Source organism: Polypterus senegalus, unplaced genomic scaffold (assembly GCF_016835505.1).
Source record: "Polypterus senegalus isolate Bchr_013 unplaced genomic scaffold, ASM1683550v1 scaffold_413, whole genome shotgun sequence".
Lineage (NCBI taxonomy): Eukaryota > Metazoa > Chordata > Cladistia > Polypteriformes > Polypteridae > Polypterus > Polypterus senegalus.
Window position 1 is genome coordinate 87,258 of NW_024384228.1, and position 23,889 is coordinate 111,146.

Sequence of the window (23,889 nt, forward strand, 5' to 3'; positions counted from 1 at the left end):
TGCTATGTCCTTTTGTAGCCTGGAGACCAAAACTGCACACAGTACTCAAGATGAGGCCTCACCAGTGCATTATAAAGGTTGAGCAGAACCTCCTGACTTGTACTCACACATCAAGGCGCTATATAACCTAACATTCTGTTAGCCTTCTTAATGGCTTCTGAACACTGTTTGGAAGTTGATAGCTTGGAGTCCACTATGACTCCTAAATCCTTCTCATAAGGTGTACTCTCGATTTTCCGACCGCCCATTGTGTATTCAAACCTAATATTTTTACTTCCTATGTGTAATACTTTACATTTACTGACATTAAATTTCATCTGCCACAAATCTGCCCAAGCCTGTATGCTATCCAAGTCCTTCTGTAATGATATAACGGATTCCAAATTATCTGCTAATCCACCTATCTTGGTATCATCTGCAAACTTAACCAGCTTGTTACTTATATTCCTATCTAAATCATTTATATATATTAAAAATAGCAGCGGCCCTAGCACTGACCCCTGGTGGTCACCACTCTTAACATCAGCCAGTTCTGATGAGGTTCCTTGCATCATCACCCTCTGCTTCCTGTGTCTGAGCCAATTCTGCACCCATCTAAAACATCACCCTGAACTCCCACTTCTTTTAACTTGATGCCCAACCTCTCATGTGGCACCTTATCAAATGCTTTCTGAAAGTCCAGATAAATAATATCATAAGCTCCACTTTGATCGTATCCTTTTGTTGCCTCCTCATAGAATTCCAACATGTTAGTAAAACACGACCTCCCTCTTCTGAACCCATGCTGACTGTTCAGAATAACTCCTGTCCTTGCCATGTGTTGCTCAATCTTATCCTTAATAATTCCTTCCATTAATTTTCCTGTGATGTATGTTAAGCTTACTGGCCTATAGTTGCTTGATCTGCCTTGTCACCCTTTTTTTGTAATGGGATGATATTTGCCATTTTCCAGTCCTTTGAATCTCTCCAGTGCACAGTGACTTCCTAAAAATATGTGTCAAGGGTTAATATATGTACTCACTAGCCTCCTTAAGAACACGAGGATAAATATTATCTGGGCCTGGTGATTTGTTTGATTTCATCTTATTTAATCTGAGCAACACTTCTCCTCTACAATTTCCAAATCCCTCAGTACCTCCTTAGTAGTCCCTGTTACTGCTCTGAGGTTATCCACTTGCTCACTTGTAAACACCTCAGAAAAATGTAAGTTTAGGGCATCTGCTATTTCATTGTCTGTATCTTTTAATTCCCCTTTACTATTCCTGATGAACTTGACCTCCTCCTTAACTGTTCTTTTACTACTAAAATACTGAAAGAATCTCTTGGGGTCTTCTTTCTCCTTATCTGCTATATTCCTCTCCAACTGTCTTTTAGCCTCTCTGATATCCTTCTTAATGGTTGCCCTCATGTTCTCATATGCTTACGGTTCTCTTTGCAGTCATTAGTCTTATATGCCTTATACAGCAGTTTTTCCTTTGCAACTTCTTTTTTAAATCTTTATTAATCCATCGTGGAGTTTTTTTTAGTTTCCTATTAATTCCAAATTTAGGTCTGTATCTGTCCTGCATTACATGTAAAACATTTTTAAACCTGTTCCACTGCTCCTCGACTGTCTCCACATTTAAAAGCTTATCCCAGTCTATCCTACTTAGACTTTGTTGCATCTGCTCAAAATTAACCTATCAAAGTTCAACTTAACAATTTTAGTCTTTGCATCTGCACTCTTACAAAATACTGAGAATTGTACTATATTATTATTATTTTTACACTGTATTGAGGATGTGTTCTGTTCTGTGTATTGTATCGACCCACTTTTTTTGACAGCCACTGCATGCCCAGCCTACCTAGAAAGGGGTCTCTCTTTGAACTGCCTTTCCTGAGGTATCTTCCATTTTTTTTTCTTTCCTTTTTTTTTTTTTTTTTTGGGCGTTTTTCCTTGTATTCTTAGAGAGTCGAGGCTGGGGGACTGTCAAGAGGCAGGGCCTGTTAAAGCCTATTGCGGCACTCCTTGTGTGATTTTGGGCTATACAAAAATAAACTGTATTGTATTGTATTGTATTGTATGTTCTGCTTAAAGTCCATGATATGTACAGAAGGGGCACCGTTTGTGCTACTGAAGGGGTGCATGCCAAGGGAACTCCCCTTCAAGTCTTCTGAGTCTAATAATATCAAGTACCGCTATGGACAACGAGAGGCCATGTCTGTCCACTCCACCTATGGCTCCAAATGGGCTTCAACTGGCACTGACTGAAGTGCATTTTCAGGTCACAATTTAATGTCAATATGTTTGACTTGTTATATCATTTTATGAGCGAGGCTAGTTATCAATTCCTGACAGAATTCAAAAGTATTCATGAAGTATTCAGAATAAATCACACATTTTAAGTATTCAATAAGAATACAAATCTGAAGTAATTGATTTCTGTATATTCAGTATCTAAATACTCTTTTAGAGGATTCTGCACAACACTGGTCATCGTCTTCTTGCTTTCTAATTAAAGATGTCAGAGCACACATCTCTGTATCCCAGTGTTGGAGCAAAGCTGTTAGTGTTGATTCAGGGAAGACACTCGACAGTTTGGGGTTTTGTGCTTTCTACCTCATTTTAGTTTAGTTTAGTTTAGTTTAGTTTAGTTTAGTTTAGTTGCTCAGTTTGGTTTTGTTTCTAGCTGAGAACATTTGCTTGTAGTTTCTGCAGGTTCTTCTTCTGCCCCATTTGGTGTCCTCCATCTCCTGGTGAATATTAAAGATGCTCATAAGATATTTATTAGTGAACTCCAACAACTTCCAACAAGGTCTTCATATCAAGGATGAGAGCGTGTGCTGAAGTAGAAAGGCACTCATGGAAGTGGCGTCTGAAATGTCTGACAATATAAACTGGAGGCATATTTCAGAACAACAAAAACTACAGAGCAACTTCTAAAAGCAAACTCCTGGAACATGGAAAGGTATTATATACGGTAGATAAAATGTATTATTATTATTATTATTATTATTATTATTATTATTATTATTATTATTATTATTATTATTATTATATTGCCTAATAAAGGCTGCATGTGAATTGCTGTAAGACAATGGAGGACAGCAGTGAGTCAGAATGTGACCACAGGACACACTGAGCTTTAACTGAAACCTCAGAGTTAATAACAAATCTAAAATAATATCAGCACTGAAACTGACGAGTGTAAAAGATGGCGACTGCTTACATGTTCTCACACATCCTCAGTGTTACCAGTGAAGTTCTCCAGTTTTAGTGACCGTCCACCTCACAACCCTAACCTGTACCTGCTAACAAACTCCTGCCGTCTTTAGATGTCTTAAGAGTTTCATTCTGTGGATTCTGATTTTCTAGAAGTGTTAAGTTTGATTTCACTTCTTCTGAGTTAACATCATAGGCGTGAGTCCCGTCAAATCAAACCCAACACTTATTGAGATGTTCACCAGCAGGAGGTCAGATTCTCTTTTCTACAACTTTATTTGTTTTTTTTTGTTGTATTTCATGAATACATTTTGTTCTTCCAGTTTTGAGAAGAAGCCCACTGAAGATCATAAAAGCACAGAATTCTCATGAGATCTGATAAAAGCTGAGGGTCTTATTGTCAGATCACAGGCCATTTTATTTTAATGTGGTTCTGTCACTTTAAGACTCAGGTGTGTCAGTGTTGGCAGGCTGCCATTTCAAAATGAAAGAGAAATTAATCTGAGTAGGAACACTTTATACAACTCCTTTTATTTTATTACATGCCATCTTCTCCTTCTACAGACTTATAAGACATTAAGAACATGAAAGGCTGACATATTGTGCATGAAGTTCACAGACCGCTGATGAAGGACAAATCCTCGTGATGTGTGAGCTCTAAACGTGGAGAGTGGAGAGAAAACAAAGTGAAAGCAGTAAGTGGAGACATTATGGACGTTTATTGCATTGCTGTTGTTAATGAATCCTTAGGTTGTGAGTGATAAGAATTGTAATTTGGAGGCTCACTCACTCAGTAACGTGTAACTGGCTTATGCTACACAAGTTTACATTGAGGTCGTGCAGATGAAGTGTGTGTTTAGTGAAGGAGCCATGAGCAGAGCAGAAGGCCTTCATAGGAGATCAGGGTGCTGTCATCAATTAGCTTGTCCACCCTGAGGTTTCACCAGTAAAAGTAACTCAAGTCAAGACCACCACAACAAACATTAATCAACATTATGAACATTGATCAGGATTTTACAGATGTAGGTTAGCCTCAGCTCCACCACATGCTCCTTCAGCTCCTTCAATTTAAAAGATAAAGAACTGATCGTCTCCAGCATATTGTCACTCCTAGAAATGTAGGTGTGATGATTCAAACTTATTATGAGATCTGACTGTGCTGTGTGCTGATAATCATGAACGGGAAACAGGAGTGCAGACAGTTTACGGTGTCATCAGGGTGTGTTAGGATGAGAGTAGAAATAAGCAGAGAACAACTGGGCTGTCAGGCTCTCCTTGTTGGTTTGATTACTGGATCTACTGGCACAACTGGGAGTCTTGTGTTTCATGAAATGGTGGGCGGGGAAGACACATCAGAGTACACATGAGAGAAAGACAGAAACGAATGAATTGGTGAATGAAGTCCTGTACCTAAGTTTAGTATCAAATGGCATTGCTAACATAATAAACATGAACATCATATACAGCATAGCAGCCAGTGTGAAATGAACAACAATATTACATTCAATCAGCAAAGATATGAGCACGTTTACTGGGGTCTCATGTCTGTGATCTGTAAAAGACTCCACTGAATGGGCTGAAAAATGAATGTTAAATAAGAAAGAGAAATCACTAAGAGAGAGAACCAGTTGTGCCAGTCCAATGAGGCTGTGTGATCTGACGCTGGAGATGTCGAGTGTTGAAGGCCTGTCTGAGTTCAAAGAGGCGTTTAAAAGATCAGGATTGTCACTTCTGGGCAAACTGCAATGTCTGTGACTTTCATGAATAAAATGGCAACCAACCCAAGGTAGACCTTTATAGTTAATGAACTGTTACCTGGATTTAGTCATTCAATTTTGCATTTTCAAAGGTTTAGTTATTGTCCATACTGTTTATCTCAATGTTTTCATTTTTATTTAGAGATTTTGTATCATTTGTTGGCCTGATTACCACCATGTTGTGTTGACAGCAGATTTTCATTGTCATTCTATGACTACTGGTGACATGTCACTCGATGTCACAATTCTTCTGGTATAAAATAATGGTGTCCAGCTTGTAAATTATACTTATATACAGCAAAGGAATACCTTTCACAAATACCTTTTTATACCGTATAGCGAAGGAGGCACCATTTGTTTTTAGGCTAATAAACTTTTTCCATTTCACCTTTTTTGTTCTTCTGGCCTCAATTCTTTATTTAGGAAATGTCCTCCTACATTCAGAACTGCTTTGCTTTCCTCTTTCATCTCCTGGTCATCTCTCTAAAGTGAGTCTCATACTTTCTTGGACTCGCCAGTCCAGAACAATAACGACAGAAGAGGAGAACAAATTCCAGTTGCTGACTACTGCGTGATGTAGTTGTGTTTTGGGGGGCTACAATAAGGCAAAGGTGGATGTGACAGACCACAGCTGTACCTCTAATGTCTGCCAGTTTGATGACAGAGTGTCATTCCTGTGCCATTGTGGTAAAATGATTAAAACCAAGCTAGATAAGTGATGAACTGGGATGAGAGAGTGCTTATCGTAAAGATCAATGAGATAATAAATAGAAATATTAAAATAAAAGAGCTGAGAGTCGAGTCAAAAGCTTCATGTCCACCAAAGTGTGCAGGCAGTAAATCCAGTAAAGACTGTCAGTTAAAGCCCGGGTTATTAACACGTAAACACAAATGATATAAATGATGGTCTCTGCTCCTGTAATTTGAAGTGTAGATGGCGCAGTTTTATCTGTGAGTTGTTTTACACACCAGTCTGTCAGAGGAGCTGACTTCACAGGTACAATGAGCTTTTCTTTGTGTTTCAGCCATGAACCTTCAGATGCGATGGACTCTTCTTATCTTATTGTTTCTACACAACACAGATATCTCCTGGGCAGGTATGGATGGATGGATGGTTATATTTTATTAACTTTCAGATGTAGCTAAATGTTTCATACTATTTATTTACACATTTCTCTTCATAGCAAAGTTCAGCAGAAGGATATCTCTTTACAAAGAATATTTATTTATTTATTTCTAAGCTGTTTTGTCCAAAAATTAAGAGAAAGAATGTAATTGGTTTTATATTATGGCTTGCAATAGTTTAAACCTCGAAAACTAATTTAAGGAGAGTTTATTCTACAAGAAGTCAGAAAGATGAAATGATAATGAAGCATTTATGAGTAGGCTAACGTGGTTTTCATTAACTTTTGTCATTTTTTTCTAATTTACAAATCACATCCTGGTCGTCACTCCACTCTTCTGGTTTTCTTTCCAGTCAGCTTCATCGTCGTTGGTCCTTCTAAGCCCGTCGTCACTTATGTCGGTGAAGATGTGGTCCTGCCAGCCTCCCTCTCACCAGCTCTTAATGCTGAGGCCTTTCAAGTGAGGTGGTTTACAACTGACATCAGGTTACCAGAGCTGTTATACATCGATTACAATATCGAGAGACAGAGTGACAGAAGAAAAACTCTGAGCATAGACAACCTCAAGAATGGCAACGTGTCTCTAATAATCAGAAATGTCCGTGTTTCAGATGATCAACTCTACAGGTGTCTTGTGATCTCAGGACTTACAGAAGAGGAGACTCAGGTCTCACTCACTGTTGGAGGTCAGTGTGCATTTGTTTCTAGTTGTATTATGGGATGGCGTAATGACTCAGTGGCTCGATCTACTACCTGATGAAGTCCATGTCCACTTCCATGAACACTTGTTGTCAGTGTAGAGTTTGCACTTCTACCTCCTCATCAGGATTGACTTTTTCTGACTTTTATGATTTTCCTTTCAAATAGAAAGACATATGAATTGGGTTAACTGATGATGTTAAAGTCGGCCAATATGAGTGACGGGTCCTATGATGAGATAAGGAAGATAATAATAATAATAATAATAATAATAATAATAATAATAATAATAATAATAATAATAATAATAATAATAATAATTAAACAATTTATTTATGTCGTACATTCCTCCTTATCAAAGCTCTTCACAGAAAGAACAACAGGAATATATGACATTGGAAACAAACGCTAAATAAAGACAAATACAGAATATACAAAGAACTGAAGTAAAATAAAAGTTGACAAACCAGAATAAAATACAAAAATACCATTAAAAATGAGAAAACCTTGAATCAGTAACATTGTGTGATACAAACAAACATCATCTCTAGTGGTCCTGCAGCCCTGAAACTCTATAAATGATATAAGGTGTATAACTAGATATGCTAAAACATAACAGGTAAGTAATAAACAGAGCAAGATTATAATCATAACATACATAAGGAGAAAAACAGTGAAATATACACAATTATGATATTTAAAAATCACCAGAACATCGCAGATGGTTAAACTACACCTAAAGTGGGTTAAGACCCTGGCTAAAACTTGACACTGGATACCATCAGGTGGGACATCAAGTGGGACAGCAGGTCACCTGAGAAGCCTCCCAGCACAGACAGCATGCCAAGGAATTGGAGTCCAGAGGTCAAAGGTGCTGCTCCTCTGGTTTGTAGGACTGTTGAGGTGACAAACTCCTCAGGTCCAGGCCAGTAATATTTCAATAGCTGGTCTCTTTATTTATGAGTGTGAAGACATTCAAAGAAATGTCCTCAAAGTCTCCAAACCTGCCAACTTACCTCAGTTGGTCCCAAGCATTTACAAACTGACGCTCTGCCAAGTTTCATTAAATATAAGCAATAAATAAAATGATCAGAAACAAGTCAAACAAAATAAAATCAAAGCCTGCACTCCAAACAAGAACAACCAAATTCCTTTATCTGAGCAGTTCATTCCTAACCGTATGTCATGTCAGCTGATGTTAAAGTGTTTCTTCTTCTTCTCTTCACTGATCTTCCACTATTTTCTGTTTCATTAGTTTTAGGGGCTCAGCCCTCCATTTCTATGAGCTCCACTGAAGGCCAGAAGACCCGACTGGAGTGCAGCGCTGAGAAGTGGAACCCCCAACCAGAAGTCACCTGGAGGGACATGAATGGGGCAGACGTGACGTCACAGTCCACAATAAAGTCAGAGCGGGACTCCGAGGGTCTTCTGAGAGTGAGCAGCGTCCTCCCGGTGAAGCAGGAGTACAACGTGTTCAGCTGTCTGATGAGAAGTAAAGCACCAAAGCCAGACTGGCACTCCGGACTTGGCATCTACAGTACGTCATTGAATAGTGTGGCACTAGCAGCATTGCACTTTATTTTTACACAGAATGTGGCACTAAAGCACATATTTGTAGATCAGCTCTAAAAGCTAGGCTCCCATTTACTAATTACCTGGAAAATCAATGTAGTAACTAATGTAGTGTTAAACGATGTGCCATATGCACATTAAAAGAAAAGATCCATAAGTGGAAATGAAATATGAATAAGAGTTGGAACTTTGAAATACAGGAATTCACATCACCACACACACGTGAACAAATCTACAATGTCAGGTACAGTTGGCTAGCAGTGCGACTTTGAGACAAGGCCATCGTGAAAATAGAAAAATAGAAAATTCAGTTGTGACTCAGTCTAGGAGTGGACCTCCATATATATCTGTGTCACGTGATTCAAAGAAATGAAAAGTAAACGTGTAGATTAAAAGACGTAGGAGACAAACACTGGAGGAGAACGACACTGAATAGACATTAATGGAGGTGAGATACTGGATAATTGATGATGGAGAACGAGAGGGCTGATGGACACGCTGATGACATGGCTGTGAAGGTGTGTTTGGTCCCAGGCTCCAGCTACAGGAGCACATCATCTGTGGTGTAAATGCAGGGTCTCATGATGCTCCCCTTAGCATGAAGAGTCCCACTTGATGGATTCTTCTGTGTTTTCCTCACCTGAACCTCATTCCTGTCTCACAGACTCACACGTCTTCCCCTCATTTTGCAGGTTTCTCTTCAGGGGTCTCTGGCTGGTTGGTGGCTTTCTCCGTCTTGTTGGTTCTTTGCTTAGTGGTGACTCCCCTGCTGGTCATTCAATGGAGAAGAATGAGAGGTGAGGACAGAAGATCTCACATCGACATCAGAACAGACAGAATGCTCAGTAAATGGTAGTTATTCATAAAAAATTCATCTTTATATTCTTTTTTGTCTTCCATAGAAACAAACACCAGATATGATTCAATAGGTGAGTACAGTTTGATTTCAGTTATTTTGTGGCTTTTACTGTCATCGGTGAATCCTGAGGCGTGTCAGTCAGTTTGTATTTTGATCACACAATTCACAGTTAGCGGCTCTAGGAGTCCACACTGGAAATCCACTGACAATGGAAGGACATGCAGACTGCCCACTGGAGACATCATACCAGGAGCTGAACTGGAGTTTGAGATCTGTGGGCTGACAAACCTAACGTCACGTGTGCGCTGAGTGCCAAATGGCTCCTCCATTACACATTTAGTCCTCTCTCTAGTCGTGAGTCAGCACAGGGCTGTAGATATGAGACACTCTGATCAAGGACTGGTCTGATGAGCTCAACTTGTGCTGATTTACCTCTTTCTACTTGGCCACTGCTCATCTGTCTCCTGTGATGGTGAGGTGGCTTCTCAGGGGTCTTCAGAGTCCATGAATATCTGAGCAGTTCAATTAGTGAAGGCCTTGAAGTGACTGAATAAACGTGAACTGGTCAGGAAATTCAAAATGGGAGATCAGGCCGGCCAGCCTGAATGTGAAGAGGAGACGATTTGAAAATGGTCAGCATTGAGCCAATGTGGCCCACCACGCTCAGTGAAGTCTTCTGTGTCTCCTATGTGTTGGTACTTCATGTGTGAATAGGGAAGGAAACCAAAACAATAAAAATAAACAGCTTTTAAAATTTATTTTATGATTTTGAATCTAAAATTCATTCATCTGTTATCTGATTCCAATTAACGGTAGCAGAGAGTTGACACACGACAGTAGAAATCCATTTGTAAGGTGCCAGTCTGTGACTCACACACACACACACACTAATACTCTTAACATATTTATTATTCTTATTTGAAATGAACAGCAGAGAAAGCCAAGCAGACAGAAGAGAAGCATCCACACTGACTGGGCTGGGCAGCAGTGCCAACCTCTGTGCCAGCATGTTCACTTAATAATAATAATAATAATAATCCATGACTTGAAGTTTCCTCCTGCAGGGACAAAGAGCCAGCAGAATGGAGAGTCTGACGAGGCCACAGATGTGACGAGAGGCTGTGCCGTGGACTTCTTTGTGTGTTAGAATGAGAGTTTTAAATGTGGCGTGTTTGTGAGCAGAGAGCCAGTGCAGTGACGCCAGTACAGGGGTGATGTGACGGTTCAGTGACATATGGGTACAGTCTGAGCAGCACAGTTTTGCACACACTGGAGCTTCTTAAGAGAATTTGCTGGTAGACCAAAGAGAAAAGCATTGCAATAATCTCAATGATGAAGGGCCTTAGATGAAGACATGAATACTCTTTTCAGAAGCAGATAGTAACTGAAATATTCAGGGTCCTGCAGTCTTGTGCTGATGAAACAAATACATTTTGGTAATGTTTTTAATGTGTGCATCAAACGTGAGCTGACTGTCATAAATAACTCCAAGGTCACAGACATTAATGGTAGGTGATAACAGAATTCTATCAACAGATGAACTCAAATGATTTATTTTTTGCACAGAAGAAGGACCATTAAAGAGCCTCAGTCATTAAACAATTTGATTGAAGGAACGTCTGTTGCACCCTTGACTTTGTTTCATGGAGTCAGTTTGTGAGGAGAGTAGTGGTGGAAGTTTACCCCAATATGGATTTGAGTGTCATCTGCGTAACAATGATCTCCTAAATCGTACATCTCTGTCATTTCCCCTAAAGGTTACATATAAATATGGTATCGTATGTAACGTATGTCACCTGAAAAGTCTTCACTTGTGACAATGTCCTTAGTCAACCTCAGAAGCAGACATATTGATGTATATTTTGTGGCCACTAGGGGTGCCCCAGAGCTCTGAACAGCAGATACAACCACGTCAGACACCAACGGAGGATAACATAACATGTTTTATTACATGACAACACCTCACAACTCTTACTTTAAACAATACGTCAAATAAGTGCTTTATTGTCTCCCTCTGCTCCTCCGTAGTGAGTGTCATCATCTTCCTCCCAACTCTGACTCTCCAAGTGAAGGAGACGCTCTCTTGTATGTTGGACCCTGGTGTACTTCTGGTGTCATCACATTGCATTCTGAAAGCACATATGGGGGTCACATGACGCAGGTACTGTAGGCTCTCTTATGGAAGTGCCCTCTGGTGGCAGACACAGACCCTGGCAGGATTGCCCTTCTGAACTACAAGTCATATGAACTGAGCCAGTGGATCACTGCCGTCTCTCATATTGTAGGCTGTATTGTCCTTGATATTTCCTCCAGTCCATCTGTTAAATTTCCACCACACGTACGACAAGAACCAAAAGCCATCCTGGGCAGGTGGCACAGCCTTTCATTGTGGCCTCCCAGCTGGACAAAGTATCAGCCTTCACCCCAGTTGGGACGCCACTCCATCCGGTATGACGTTCACAATATACAGTATATATAAATATTCATCTGAGGTGTCCTTCATCCATGGAGAGACTGGTGTTGTCAGTCCCACTTCTCTTCTCAAATGTTCACTTTGTTCTTCTCTTTTGTCTACAGTTAGATTCCTTCCTATATGGTTCCTGCTCAAGGAAATTGGTAAGAAAAGATTTTTCTTCTTTGTATTAAAATGCAAAATAAAAAAGATTTAAATGGAGGGAGAGAGTTTAGTAATTCAAGGGACACAATAAGAACGTGAAACATTAGTGCTAGAAATGACAAGTCCAAGTAGAGGCACTTTGCTAAGAAACATTCTGGAGTCTAAGGATGCTTTCCTGATAATATTATTATGAATATGATTTGTATTTGATTCCATGTCTGAGAGTGAATCAGTATTTTATAAGAACTGTTTGAACGTTCTTAGCTCACACACACCCTGAGGTGCCCACTGTGCTGTCCTCTCGTATCTTATTTACGCCACTCAGTAAGGTGCCTTGTGTTTTCTTCTCATCTTCTTCTTTTATTTTAGTCCACTCTTCTTATCGTTGGTCCATCTATCAGATTAACACTAGAATAACAAAGAGCCTACAAAAACTCGTAGATCCGTCCCACCTTAAATTGCTTCTTAAATCCGTCCTCACCTCTCCGCCAGCGTCTTTTGTCCTGTTAATGTGCAGATTAAGAGTAGCAAGCAGCCGGCTATTCCATCCCCCACTGTCGCAGAACATGGACGAACTTCTCCTGGGTCATGCCTTGATTGATTATCTGGGGTGAAGTGGAGTTTTAGAGTGGAAATAATAGATTGTTATTTGGCACACACGCATTTCATGTATGTTCTGTTTCTACAGTAATCTGTATAAACACATTGTTAAAACAGAAACTTTTTCATATTTTAGTAATAAATGTTACAAAATGTAGGCATAAACTATAGAATATATGAAGCCTTATTTCCAAAGAGCAAATAAGCACTTTCACAAATGGTTCAAGCATGATACAACATCTCCCTTGAGTAGCTGTTAGATATGCTGTCACGGCATTCTTGCCGTGCCTCAGAGACTCGAGTTCGATTCCCAGCTGAGGAGAAAGAGTTTTTTTATTAAACCTCAAACGGACATAAAATTTATAAATTGGTATGCACTGTCAATTAATGAGATCGTTATATTTTCATGTGGGATGCTCCTTTTAAAATATTTTTAACAACTGAGACTGCAATTAACATGAACAAGTGTCCTTATAACTGTTATTTTTAAGATCCATAACACACAGACAGACAGAGCACTGCGTAATAGAGAGACAGACAAACAGGCAGAGAAGTCACTAAATAAACAGGGAAGGCACATGTACTGAAAGAAAAATAGGATGAACTTGTGTGTTGTTCCTGCAGCACTGAATACGATCACGTGCTCTGACCCTCCCTCTCCCCGATCTGACTCTAAGTAACTCTCGCTGTCAGATCAGAAGCGCACGTAAACAGGCGAGGCGGGGTTAGAGCGCATAAGAGCCGTCTTTCCTACATTACGGCGTGTGTATCTGTTGCAATGCGTACACTTTTCTATATGCGGCTGTCTTGGAACAGAAGCTTGTCGATGTTGCATCCTCCTTTTTCAGTTTTATTTTCTAAATTACGATCACGCTCTAAAGCCGCCTATTTTTCATTTAGTAGTGTTTTCTTCCTTCCGTGAGAACCCTAAATCCAAAGAGGACTGTTTCATTTATGTTAGGTAGAATGCCCAGAGGGACTGGTCAGGCGGTCTCATGGTCTGGAATCCTTGCAGATTTTATTTTTCTCCAGCCGTCTGGAGTTTTTTTTGTTTTTCTGTCTACTCTGGCCATCGGACCTTACTTATTCTACGTTAATTACGTAGATACTCAAGTATAAGTCGAAAAATTTATGCCTTAAAATTCATTCAAAAACACAAAGTCGACTTATCCACGGGGCAACACTAATTTCATTAAATAATTCTTTAAACTGTGAAATACCGCACTTGAATTTGAGCATTAGCTTTTGCAGGTTTTGGATAACAAACATACCATTAGCTGCCAGTAGATGGCGGTAACCAGAAACATACAGTATTTCGGACCATAAGGTGCACGGATTTTAAAGTGTAATATCAATGAATGAGTCTACTTTCATACATAAGGCGATCGGATTATAAAGCGCATTCAGCGAAACAAAACAGATAAGTCAAACTTTATTCAACTCATTCACAATAACTCTCAACATTGCTCAGTTGTAACATAAAATACAAAACAATACACTCACTTTTTCAGTTCAATCCTCTTCCACAAATCTATCAAATTCTTCATCCTCAGTGTCTGAGGTAAACGGGCGATTTCAGCATCAAGCATGCCCGGATCTCTCTTCTTTATAGCGACCGAGTCCACATGTTCTCGGAGTTCGGTCCACACCGCCTGTACTGAAAGGGTTACAATGGTGCTCACATTCGTCTGACAATCCCATCCTCGACACTTTTCTCCAAGTTTACTAGTGGAAAACGGTGGGACATAGTTTCCTCTTGCGTGGGTGATGTCCTAAAGGGGTTGGTGCTAATGCGGTGGCTTTGGAAAACTCTGCTTCCAGATCAGTGTCTACCCCTAGTTTTGTCGCCATTCACAGTTTCCTAGTTACACACTCCACCGAGAGAACGCACCGATTTTCTTTCAGTTTTACAAGCTTCGTGTCACTCACTAGTGCTGGCAGTAGGGTTGCCACCGTCCTTTAAAATACTGGAATCGTCCGTATTTGAGAATGAAATTGCGCGTTCCTTATTTTTTGTATTAAAAGTGGTAACCCTAGCTGGCAGGAATAATCCCGGACGAGCCCCCAGTGTTACCTTTCCTGCCTGTCTCGGGAACGTGGTCGGAGTGACGCAGGGAGCTTCTCCTTCTTCGTGTCCAGTGGTGTGAAGCTCCAGGGCCAGAGCAACGTGCTCTGGAGTAAAACCCTGTCCCTGAGTTTCCTTCTCCTAATTTATAGCAGGGAGTGACACACAAGGCTTGACTGCTCAATGGTTGACTTTATTATCTCCTTCTTTTTAAGGTGCCTGTTTTAGCTTAACAGAGACCAAAACACAAGAGCCCCACCACGCCGTCAACAAACACTCAATCCCAAAACTCCACCCCCCAAAACCCCGACAACTCCACCCACATCCCACATTCAGTATAACTGGGATGGCAGGCTGCTATTTTAAGCTCTGATCCCAACAAGAGTCAGACTTTGAAGGATTTGAAGAAGACACTTAGGGCCACTTTATTATATGCGAGGGATTTGAATATGAATTTAATTGAAATATTCTAACTGTAAGTAAATGAATAAAAATGTTTTTGGAGTTTTAATTTTGGCTTACTAAAATTCTTCAAAGATTAAAATGTTGAAAGTCTGGTGTTGTATACGATTGTTTAATGATGCTTTTGTCCATTGCTTTATGTTCGGATGTTGATTGCTATGGTCTGCGTCTTTTGGAGACATATGGGGCATGGTTTAAAAAGACACACTGTATAGGAAGTTGAGAAAACAGGGGTTAATAATAAACGACATTTGAAATGTTATTCTGAGTGTGTCACTACTACAATCTAGAGAACACTACATCTGGGCCCAGGTACATTGAGTATAATTATGAAATTCAAAGAATTTGATAGGCTGTCAAGCTTTACCCTCGACTTATACGCGGGTCATAACAAATTTCATAATTTTCAGCTTAAACAATACACTCGACTTATCTCGAGGTCGACTTATAGCAGTATCTACGGTAATGTTGACTTATTTTATTTTATAACTGTGTCTTTTATTTTCTATTCTTCATTTTGTAAAGCACTTTGAGCTACTGTTTGTATGAAAATGTGCTATAGAAATAAATGTTGTTGTTGTTGTTGTTCTCTGTCTGTCTATATAGTAATAACAGTAATTTTATTATTATATAGCAGCTTCCTGTCTGCCTATCATATAGTGCCTTTCCTTCCTATCTATCCATCTATCTATGTAACTATTCCCTTAGCTGTTTTTGATATATCTATTATACTGTACTTTCCCTGTTTATGTAGTGACTTCTTTGCCTGTTTGTCTGTCTCTATTACGCAGTGCTCTGTCTGTCTGTGTGTTATGGATCTTAATAAGAACAGTTATAAGGACACTTGCTCATGTTAATTGCAGTCTCAATTGTTAAAAATATTTTAAAAGGAGCATCCCACATGAAAATATAACGATCTCATTAAGTGACAGTGCATACTAATTTATAAATTTCCATTTGAGGTTAAAAGAAAAAATAGTAACAGTTTCTCCCCAACGGGAATCGAACTCAAGTCTCTGAGGCACGGTAAGGTGCTACGACAGCAAATCTTAGTGCTACACCACGGAGCTGGTGAGTTGTTCTTGAATCTTTTGTGAAAGCGTTTATTTGATCTTTGGAAATCAGGCTTCACACATTCTATAGTTTATGCCTACATTTTGTAACATTTATTACTAAAATATGAAAAAGTTTAACAATGTGTTTATACAGATTACTGTAGAAACAGAACAGACATGAAATGCGTGTGTGCCAAATAACGATCTATTATTTCCACTCTAAAACTCCACTTCACTCCCAGATAATCAATCAAGGCATGACCCAGGAGAAGTTCGTCCATGTTCTGCGACAGTGGGGTTGGAATAGCGGCTGCTTGCTGCTCTTAATCTGCACATTAACAGGACAAAAGATGCTGGCAGAGAGGTGAGGACGGATTTAAGTAGCGATTTAAGGTGGGATGGATATACGAGTTTTTCGTAGGCTCTGGTAATTCTAGTGTTAATGCAGTTTGAGGGTCCTGGGGCTCAGACCCTACCTCAGTAGTACTGGACACAACACAAGAGTCCCCTTATCCTTTGTTTGCTGTTGTTTTATTCTAAAGCTCCGTCTGCTCCACTCAGTCTGATTATTAAACATTTGGATTTCTGTCCTCACATTTGGATTCACCACATTATTTTAACTGTGAACCCCTAAGAGTGAGCAGGACCCCGTGAAGTGGGCATCACATGTCACCGGATAGAAGTTCAGTCCTCCACTGTCACTCTGATCTCTCAGGTCACACAGCAGTTTGTTTCTGGTCACCGACACTCAGACAGTTGGCACTGAGGAGCCATTTGAACTGACAATGGAGAAGACAAATAGCAAGGCCATCAGCAGGAGACAAACTGGTCAAGACGAGGGTCTTCTGGCACGTGTCTTATTGTATTGCAGTCACACTAATTACACCTGCAGCGTTCATTTCTGTGTTTCTGTGGTCACGAGGACACGGTCAGAAGTCTCACAGTAGGACCTCCACTCCTAATAATCATAAATAATTCTGTTCCTTCTTCATCAGACGTCACGCAGATTCAAAGCCAAAGGCCAGTAGGCTGTTAATTCTGCAAATCCACTTTCAGTCTGTGCTTGGCACTCCAGCTATTGTCATGTCCATTGTTCTGCTGTCTATTATAAGGGTCTTTATGAAGGAGATTTGAAATGCAAAGATATTTTAAGACTTCAGAAGAGGAAAATGAAAGTAAATGAAAGTAGCGAGTGAGAACTGAAGAGATGATGTGTTAAGTTGACCCACCTGATTATTCACTCAGTAACGCAGCTCTCTTCTTCTGCAGAAAAGTCACAACGCGTCACCAATGCAGGTACAATATTTGAACTGGGGGTCTCTGGGGGTCTTTCAAGTCTCACTCTTTATTGGACTCATTAAGTTTATTTCTTTATTTATTATTTTACAGAATGGAGGAGAATATGCAGCTCAGCAGGTACAGTTGATAAGCTGGTCATGAAATTCTCATTTTCTGTGTCTGTAGTCTTTGTGTCTTCATGTTAAACGTGTCACCTTCATGACCATGACAAGCAGCACCTTGTGAGCTCTGTGACTGTCCCCAGGTCTCAGTTAATGGCTGAGGTCCCTCTGTGTGGTTGACATGGTGACACGGTAGTAGCACTGCTGTCTCATGATTCCATGATGTCCCTTCTGTCACTTAAGGACCCTCTTGTGTTTCAATGCAGACCCTTTCTCAGGCCCTCATGAATTTTCTATATTTCCAGCATGTCGATGTTGAAGTATTTGTGAGATGACAACACTGAGGACACACTTGAGGTTTTCACTCCCAACGTTTGCTCTTTTAAAGTAAACTGAGTGCTGCTGAGTCCTCACAGGGTCTGCTGTCCATTCTCAGCCCCTCAGTGTCCAGTCCTGTCCCCTCTTTAGTGCCACTTTGTATTTTGTTCTGCTGTCCAGTCCTTTGTCGTCACTATCAATGTTGTCACCTTGAATGTCCTCTCCTTATTAAAGCCCCCCTCACCTGTACTGACCGGTCACATGGTGTCCCTGCTGACTGATGACTTGTGACACTTCATCCTCATCACTGACAGGCGGCCATCTTGTGTTGTTAGATTCAGGGTCATAAATTCAGTGCCCCCCATTGTCACTTCTGACAAGGAACTGAGAAACATAAAATGGGGCGCCTGCTAAATAAAAGGCCACCAACGCAGTGTAAGGACAAGAAAAGTGACAGAGTCACCGACAGAGCAAAATGAATCAAAGTGGACAGGAATGACAGGAACAGGAGGACAACAGGCTAGGGGGGACATGAGACCCTCAGGTTAGTGACAACAGGTCTGAGAGCTGCTGGTGAGTCTGTGAACGAGTGCCAGGCCTCACTGGTGGTCTTCTTGTTTGTGTCTTTAACAAATCCTCGCTGTGTGATTCGTCTTTTATTAAAATGTTCACAGCGTGGTGATCAGGCTCTTTAGGGTTAAATGAAGATAAAATGGAGGAGGTCAGAGGTGCGACTACACAGGGGGGCCGAGCAGTGACACAGAGAGACACACGAGGGGCTTGGTGGGCTGAGAACTGAACACGTGCTGTTTGACGTCTTTGTCTTTTTAATGTTCAGGTCCTTCAAGGAGTGTAAATGTGTTGTTGTCTTCCTCAAGTCCCCTGATTTCCTGACGTCTTCCTCTTTTCTTCATCTTCTTCTCCTCAGCTGATGTCACTTTTGACCCTGAGACTGCAAATCCACATCTCATTGTGTCTGAAGACGGGAAAGAAGTGAGACTGACAGACACACGACAGAGAGTGACAGACAATCCAAAGAGGTTTGACCGCTTTGTTAATGTCCTGGCCAGAGGAGGATTCACGTCAGGGAGACACTACTGGGAGGTGGAGGTCGGGGGGAAGACTAAGTGGACTTTAGGAGTCGCCAGAGAGTCGGCCAACAGGCAGGGGGGGATTACACTGATCCCATATAATGGATACTGGACTGTGTGGCTGAGGAATGAGAACAGTACAAGGCCCTCAATAACAGTTCTGTGATTCTACCCCTGAGAGTGAAGCCCCAGACAGTTGGGGTCTTTCTGGACTATGATGAAGGTCAGGTCTCCTTTTACAATGCCCAGTCCCGCTCTCACCTCTACACCTTCACAGACTCCTTCACTGAGCCCCTCTATCCGTTCTTCAGTCCTGGTCTTAATGACGGTGGTAAAACGCTGCCCCTCTGGTCATCTGCCCCTGCACACACTGACCCCTCTGTTTTAATGTCGTCTGTCCATCTCTGAGCAGCACAAAGCCGATGGAGACTTTCTTTAACATTCAGACCACCGAACTCAAAGCCCCCCTGAGGTGTCCTGCTGTTTGCTGCTCTTCTGATTTTCATTTTCAGGATTTCTGTGTTTAATGAGACATCAGGACTGAACACTTGGGATTTTTAAATGGCGTCGGATCAAAGCGTCGGCTCCATCATCAAATGTGAATCTGAGGGTCTGAGAATGAACAAAATCCTGAGTGCGTCTTTAATTTGACATTCAAAGAGGAATTCAACAAAGATGGTCGTCTTCTCCACAGCACTGGATTTGTTGTCTTCAGTCATCGTGTGGCGTCACTTGCTGGTGGTCAGTCCTGATGTACCTGAGGTGCCCACTTTGTGACATTAAAAGACATGAAGAGTGTGAGCTGAGCAGAAGAAATCCGAGACCCTGAATATCGAGACCACCGTCCATTTTGTAACTCGCTTATCTAATTCAGGGTCACAGGGGGCTGTCAATGTGGGGGGCAACACGGATAAGAACCAACCTGTGACACCAGAGCTGAAGGCCGGACCACCAATCACTGTGCTACTACAAGACCACCGATCAGACAAACCTGAATTCCTAGCGTTATATACTTCTATTGTTAAACGTGGACTGAAATACACAACACTGTAAGTCTGCTGAGAAGTTCATCAACACTGAGATGAGTTTGGGATGAAATGAAATAAAACAGAAAGGGACGTCAAATGAAATAAAGAAAGGCAGGAATTACAAAAAGAAATCATCGACATCAGTGAGGTGACACGGCGCTGTCCTCTGTAAGAAAATGGCTTCTCGTGAACTTCTCTGAGGGTCCACCTCACAGTCCTGAACCTCCGGCAGACTTGTTATTCACTAATTTGAGTAACCTGACTGGGGGTCCACATTATCTGCCCCTCGTCACCCACTGGGATAATTTAAATTATGAGACTCATGTTGTTATCATAGGACCAAATAAGAAGACCTGATGAAGAGCTGAACTCAAATCATTCAACTTAGCAGAGGCCATTTCATGAGGTAAGTCAACAGGTCAGCCAGGATGTGTAAGTCCATTTGGATTAAGGAGTCTGATAAAGGACCATCAGGGACATTTTGCTACCCAGCAGGGCCTCTTCAGTTCCATTGTGGACTCATTTCAGTGACACACACAGGTGGTCTGCTGCAGTGCTGGAGTCGGAGTGTGTGACAGAAATGACAATAATAAGTTTAATTACTGAACAGAGTGCTAGACGTGATGAAAAGAACTGAAGAAACAGAATTCAAAAATGGACGACTTCACACAAATCAGCACAATTAAAAATGATAACAGAATACAGAATTGTGTGTGAATTGCACCCTGTTGTGGTCATTAAGTGTAATTAACATAATTAAAAATTGACTAAAATATATCAATCCAGTCATCATCTGAATCAGTTTATTTATTGCACATTTGAGTGTGAAGGCGTATGTGAGACTCAGAAATGTCACTTTGTCTGTCATTTATAAATGAACTCAAATAGAGTCAGGCACAGAGCTGCAAGTGTGTTTGTCTGGTGTTACCAGTTACCAGGGGATGTGCAACTGGGAGAACTGGGAGAAAAGTCATGTGACACCAGGAGAACACTTAACTACACAGAGACGCTGAGCATGATGGGATTTGAAGTCCAGAGCTATGAAAGTTAAACTTGTTGAACAGAAGCCTCTACAAATACACGCCGGCCTGCAGTATGAAAGTTGGCGTCACTGATGAGATTTGCTGAGTGACTTTGGAGTTGTAGATAAACTCGTGTCATCAGCGTGATCTTCATGCTCTTCCTCTCACTAATCACAGTCACTGCTCTCGTCTGCACACCACACACATGTTGGTGGTCTCACTGTTCGTATCTTTGACTTTCTCACATGTTTATGAAACTCTAAACGTGATGTTCGTGTTTGTCAAGCAGACAAGTCAGAGTTTCCTGTAATCTGCACACTTAAACAGTTTCTGTATGTTGGAGCAACAGATTAAAGTGTGACAGGTGACAAGGCCGATGTGTGACTTTGAGGAAATCCACCCAGATATGACAGTTAAATGAATCTTCATGCACTTGTTTGTAAAGAGCAACAGAGCTTTAAAAGTTATGTCACGACTAAAGCTACTTGATCTTTTAACAAAAGTACTTTCATTGACGTGTCTGAGGGAAAAAAACCAAAGTTTTTATTTCTAAAGTATTAAAAAGTCAGATTTATGTGACCTTTATGTTTAAAAAGACACCTGAAGAAATACAAAAGGAAAACAGTTGGGTTTAAAACTCCACTGTTAATTCTGTTCATACCCACACTAGGACGCCATACACACATTAATTCATTTAAGCATCAATACCACTGATTTGTGTGATGTTGTCTGCTTTTATATTTTCTTTATTTGTGTTCCAAATATTAAAGACTATTCATTTCTAAATAAAATAATTATTGTTTTAAGCTGACAGGAGGTAAAATGAAAACACTCAGTGTCCAAAGATTAAACATTTAATCCAACAATCAAAAGCAGCTTGTAATACAAAAACTTCACGTTTTTGTTCCTTTTCTATTTTCCACACCCCTTCATCCCCACCTAGTGGCAGAAGTACAGAACACACCTGGGATGAGTCCTTGTGAGGTTATGTTTATCATTATGTGGCAGAAATGTCTATCCAAAGTGACTTACAAATCAGTCAGTCATTATCCAGCCCACTAGGGGTCACACACAGGGTCACGGGGTCTGCTGGAGAAAATCTCAGCCAGCACAGGGCAAGGCAGGAACAAATTAAGGTTAGGATTACACACACACCAGGGACAATTTAGGATCGGCAATCCACCTAACTGGCATGTCTTTGGACTGTAGGAGGAAACTGGAGTACCTGGGAGAACATGCAAACTCCATGCAGGGAAGACCGGAAACGAACCCAGGTCTCCTTACTGTGAGGCAGCAGCGATACCACTGTACCACTCCTTACAAATCACAACAATTTATTTCATAATTCAGTCATAAAGTAGCCCCCCAGTGGTCTCAGGTCAAGTCAGATCTTTTCATTCGCTCCTCTGATTTAGATGATAAGACACCTCGTTGTGTTTCAGGCTCTCCGCTGTTTTCTTTTTTATTGTCCAAATCTCCTGATGGCTCTGAGATGACATTTGTGAATGTGTCTGCCCCTCAGCTGGAGTTCTTGGACCTTTTCATGTCAGATTTGCTCAAATCTCAGTAACAAACAGGATGGTCCTGCTGAATGCTGCATCAATGAAATTCCCAGTAGCCATTGCAGTGTCACTTGTCACTTTGCTGTGAGCCTTCTGTCTCTGAACTGAACATGAAGACCTGAAGAAGCAGAGCCAGAGCACATTTGTGTTTGTGTCGTCACACACCGACTTCAGAGGCCTCTTGTTATATTCTGACGCCATCATGTCTGTTACTGAATGGTGAGGAGTGATGAGTGGACCGCTGAGTTCACTTCACCTCAAGGTGGGCGAAATCATGGAAATGATCGGGATTTCAGTGATCTCAGTGAAATGCAGTGACGTCAATAGGGAAGGCGAAACTGAACCAGTTCTGAGTGGGCTCTACTGGTGTGGTGGTCTTTAAAATGTCTCTGAGAGTGAGGAAACTATGCTGGCCAAACTAACCACTGTGCCGCTGTGCCTTCCTGAGATAAAAGTAAATGACTACTCCACACAAAATGTAAAATATTGTAAAATATTTTAATAATCCCATGAAAAAGTGAATCCCATGTTTTCATGCAGAATTGAAAAAAAGTTTATGATATAAGAAAAGCCAATGGTGACCAATGCTGTACGACAACAAATGATGTGAAAACGTTCATTAAATAAACAGAATATAAAATCTCGTGCTCCTTGTGACACATCATCCACATGTCGGTTATCCTGTGGAATTCTAAAAATGTCCAAAACTCAGGTGAATTTAATTAATACTGTTAAACAGATACTTCCAGAAAAACTAGCGCATGTCATAAACAGGAAATGCAAGTCACATGGGGAAGAGGGTCTTCAGTTCAAAAGCACAGCATTATGGGAACGCTTTTAATGGTGAAGATGTTTGCTGTTTTTCCACAAGTGTCTATTTAAAGATACAAAAAATGACAAAGAAAAAAATCAATGTGTGTAAATGGCACCCTGTGATGGTCATAAATAATCCATCAATCCTTTTTTATTTTACTGCATTTGAGCATTAATGTCCCTAGAAGTCACATAATCCAAGTTTGCTTATAATTTTCTAACCGTATTGCAATGTAGTGAAGCCCACAGTCACACTTCCTCTCAATGGACATTTTGTTCGCCACACATTTCTAGGTTTTGTGTTTCATTGCCATGTCTGTGATGTCACACTCCCAATGACAACATCTTGATGATGACAATCGTGTCACTGGAGCCTCCTCTTGTTGTCACTTTATGGTAGAGCAGCGTCACAGGAGTATTTGGCTTCATTTGGATCTTTAAACAGTTAAATGTTGAGGTCTTTCAGTGTGACGAGGTGACAGAAGACACCACAAAGTCACCCTGGACAGGGAAGTCACCGCATGTGGGCCACTTGAACCGTCACGAGTGGTCAGCAGGTGTTCAGTGTGGTGCGGTGGGTAGTCAGAAACGTGAGGTTTTGTTCTGACTGTGATGAAATAACGAGAGAAGTTCAGATACTGGC

The 23,889-nt window shown here is 40.8% G+C and overlaps 1 protein-coding gene across 1 annotated transcript; it reads left to right on the forward strand.

Annotated features, from left to right (window-relative positions):
* Nucleotides 1–3,702: 3,702 nt before the first annotated feature.
* Nucleotides 3,703–19,439, forward strand: LOC120521880 (butyrophilin subfamily 1 member A1-like). Its single transcript, XM_039743179.1, is given in 11 exon segments — nt 3,703–3,897; nt 5,985–6,056; nt 6,437–6,769; nt 8,038–8,319; nt 9,047–9,151; nt 9,257–9,283; nt 11,791–11,829; nt 17,282–17,308; nt 17,402–17,428; nt 18,659–18,949; nt 18,952–19,439. Coding segments are annotated over 10 exon segments (1,479 nt in total). The 5' UTR covers nt 3,703–3,897; nt 5,985–5,986; the 3' UTR covers nt 19,230–19,439.
* Nucleotides 19,440–23,889: the final 4,450 nt, after the last annotated feature.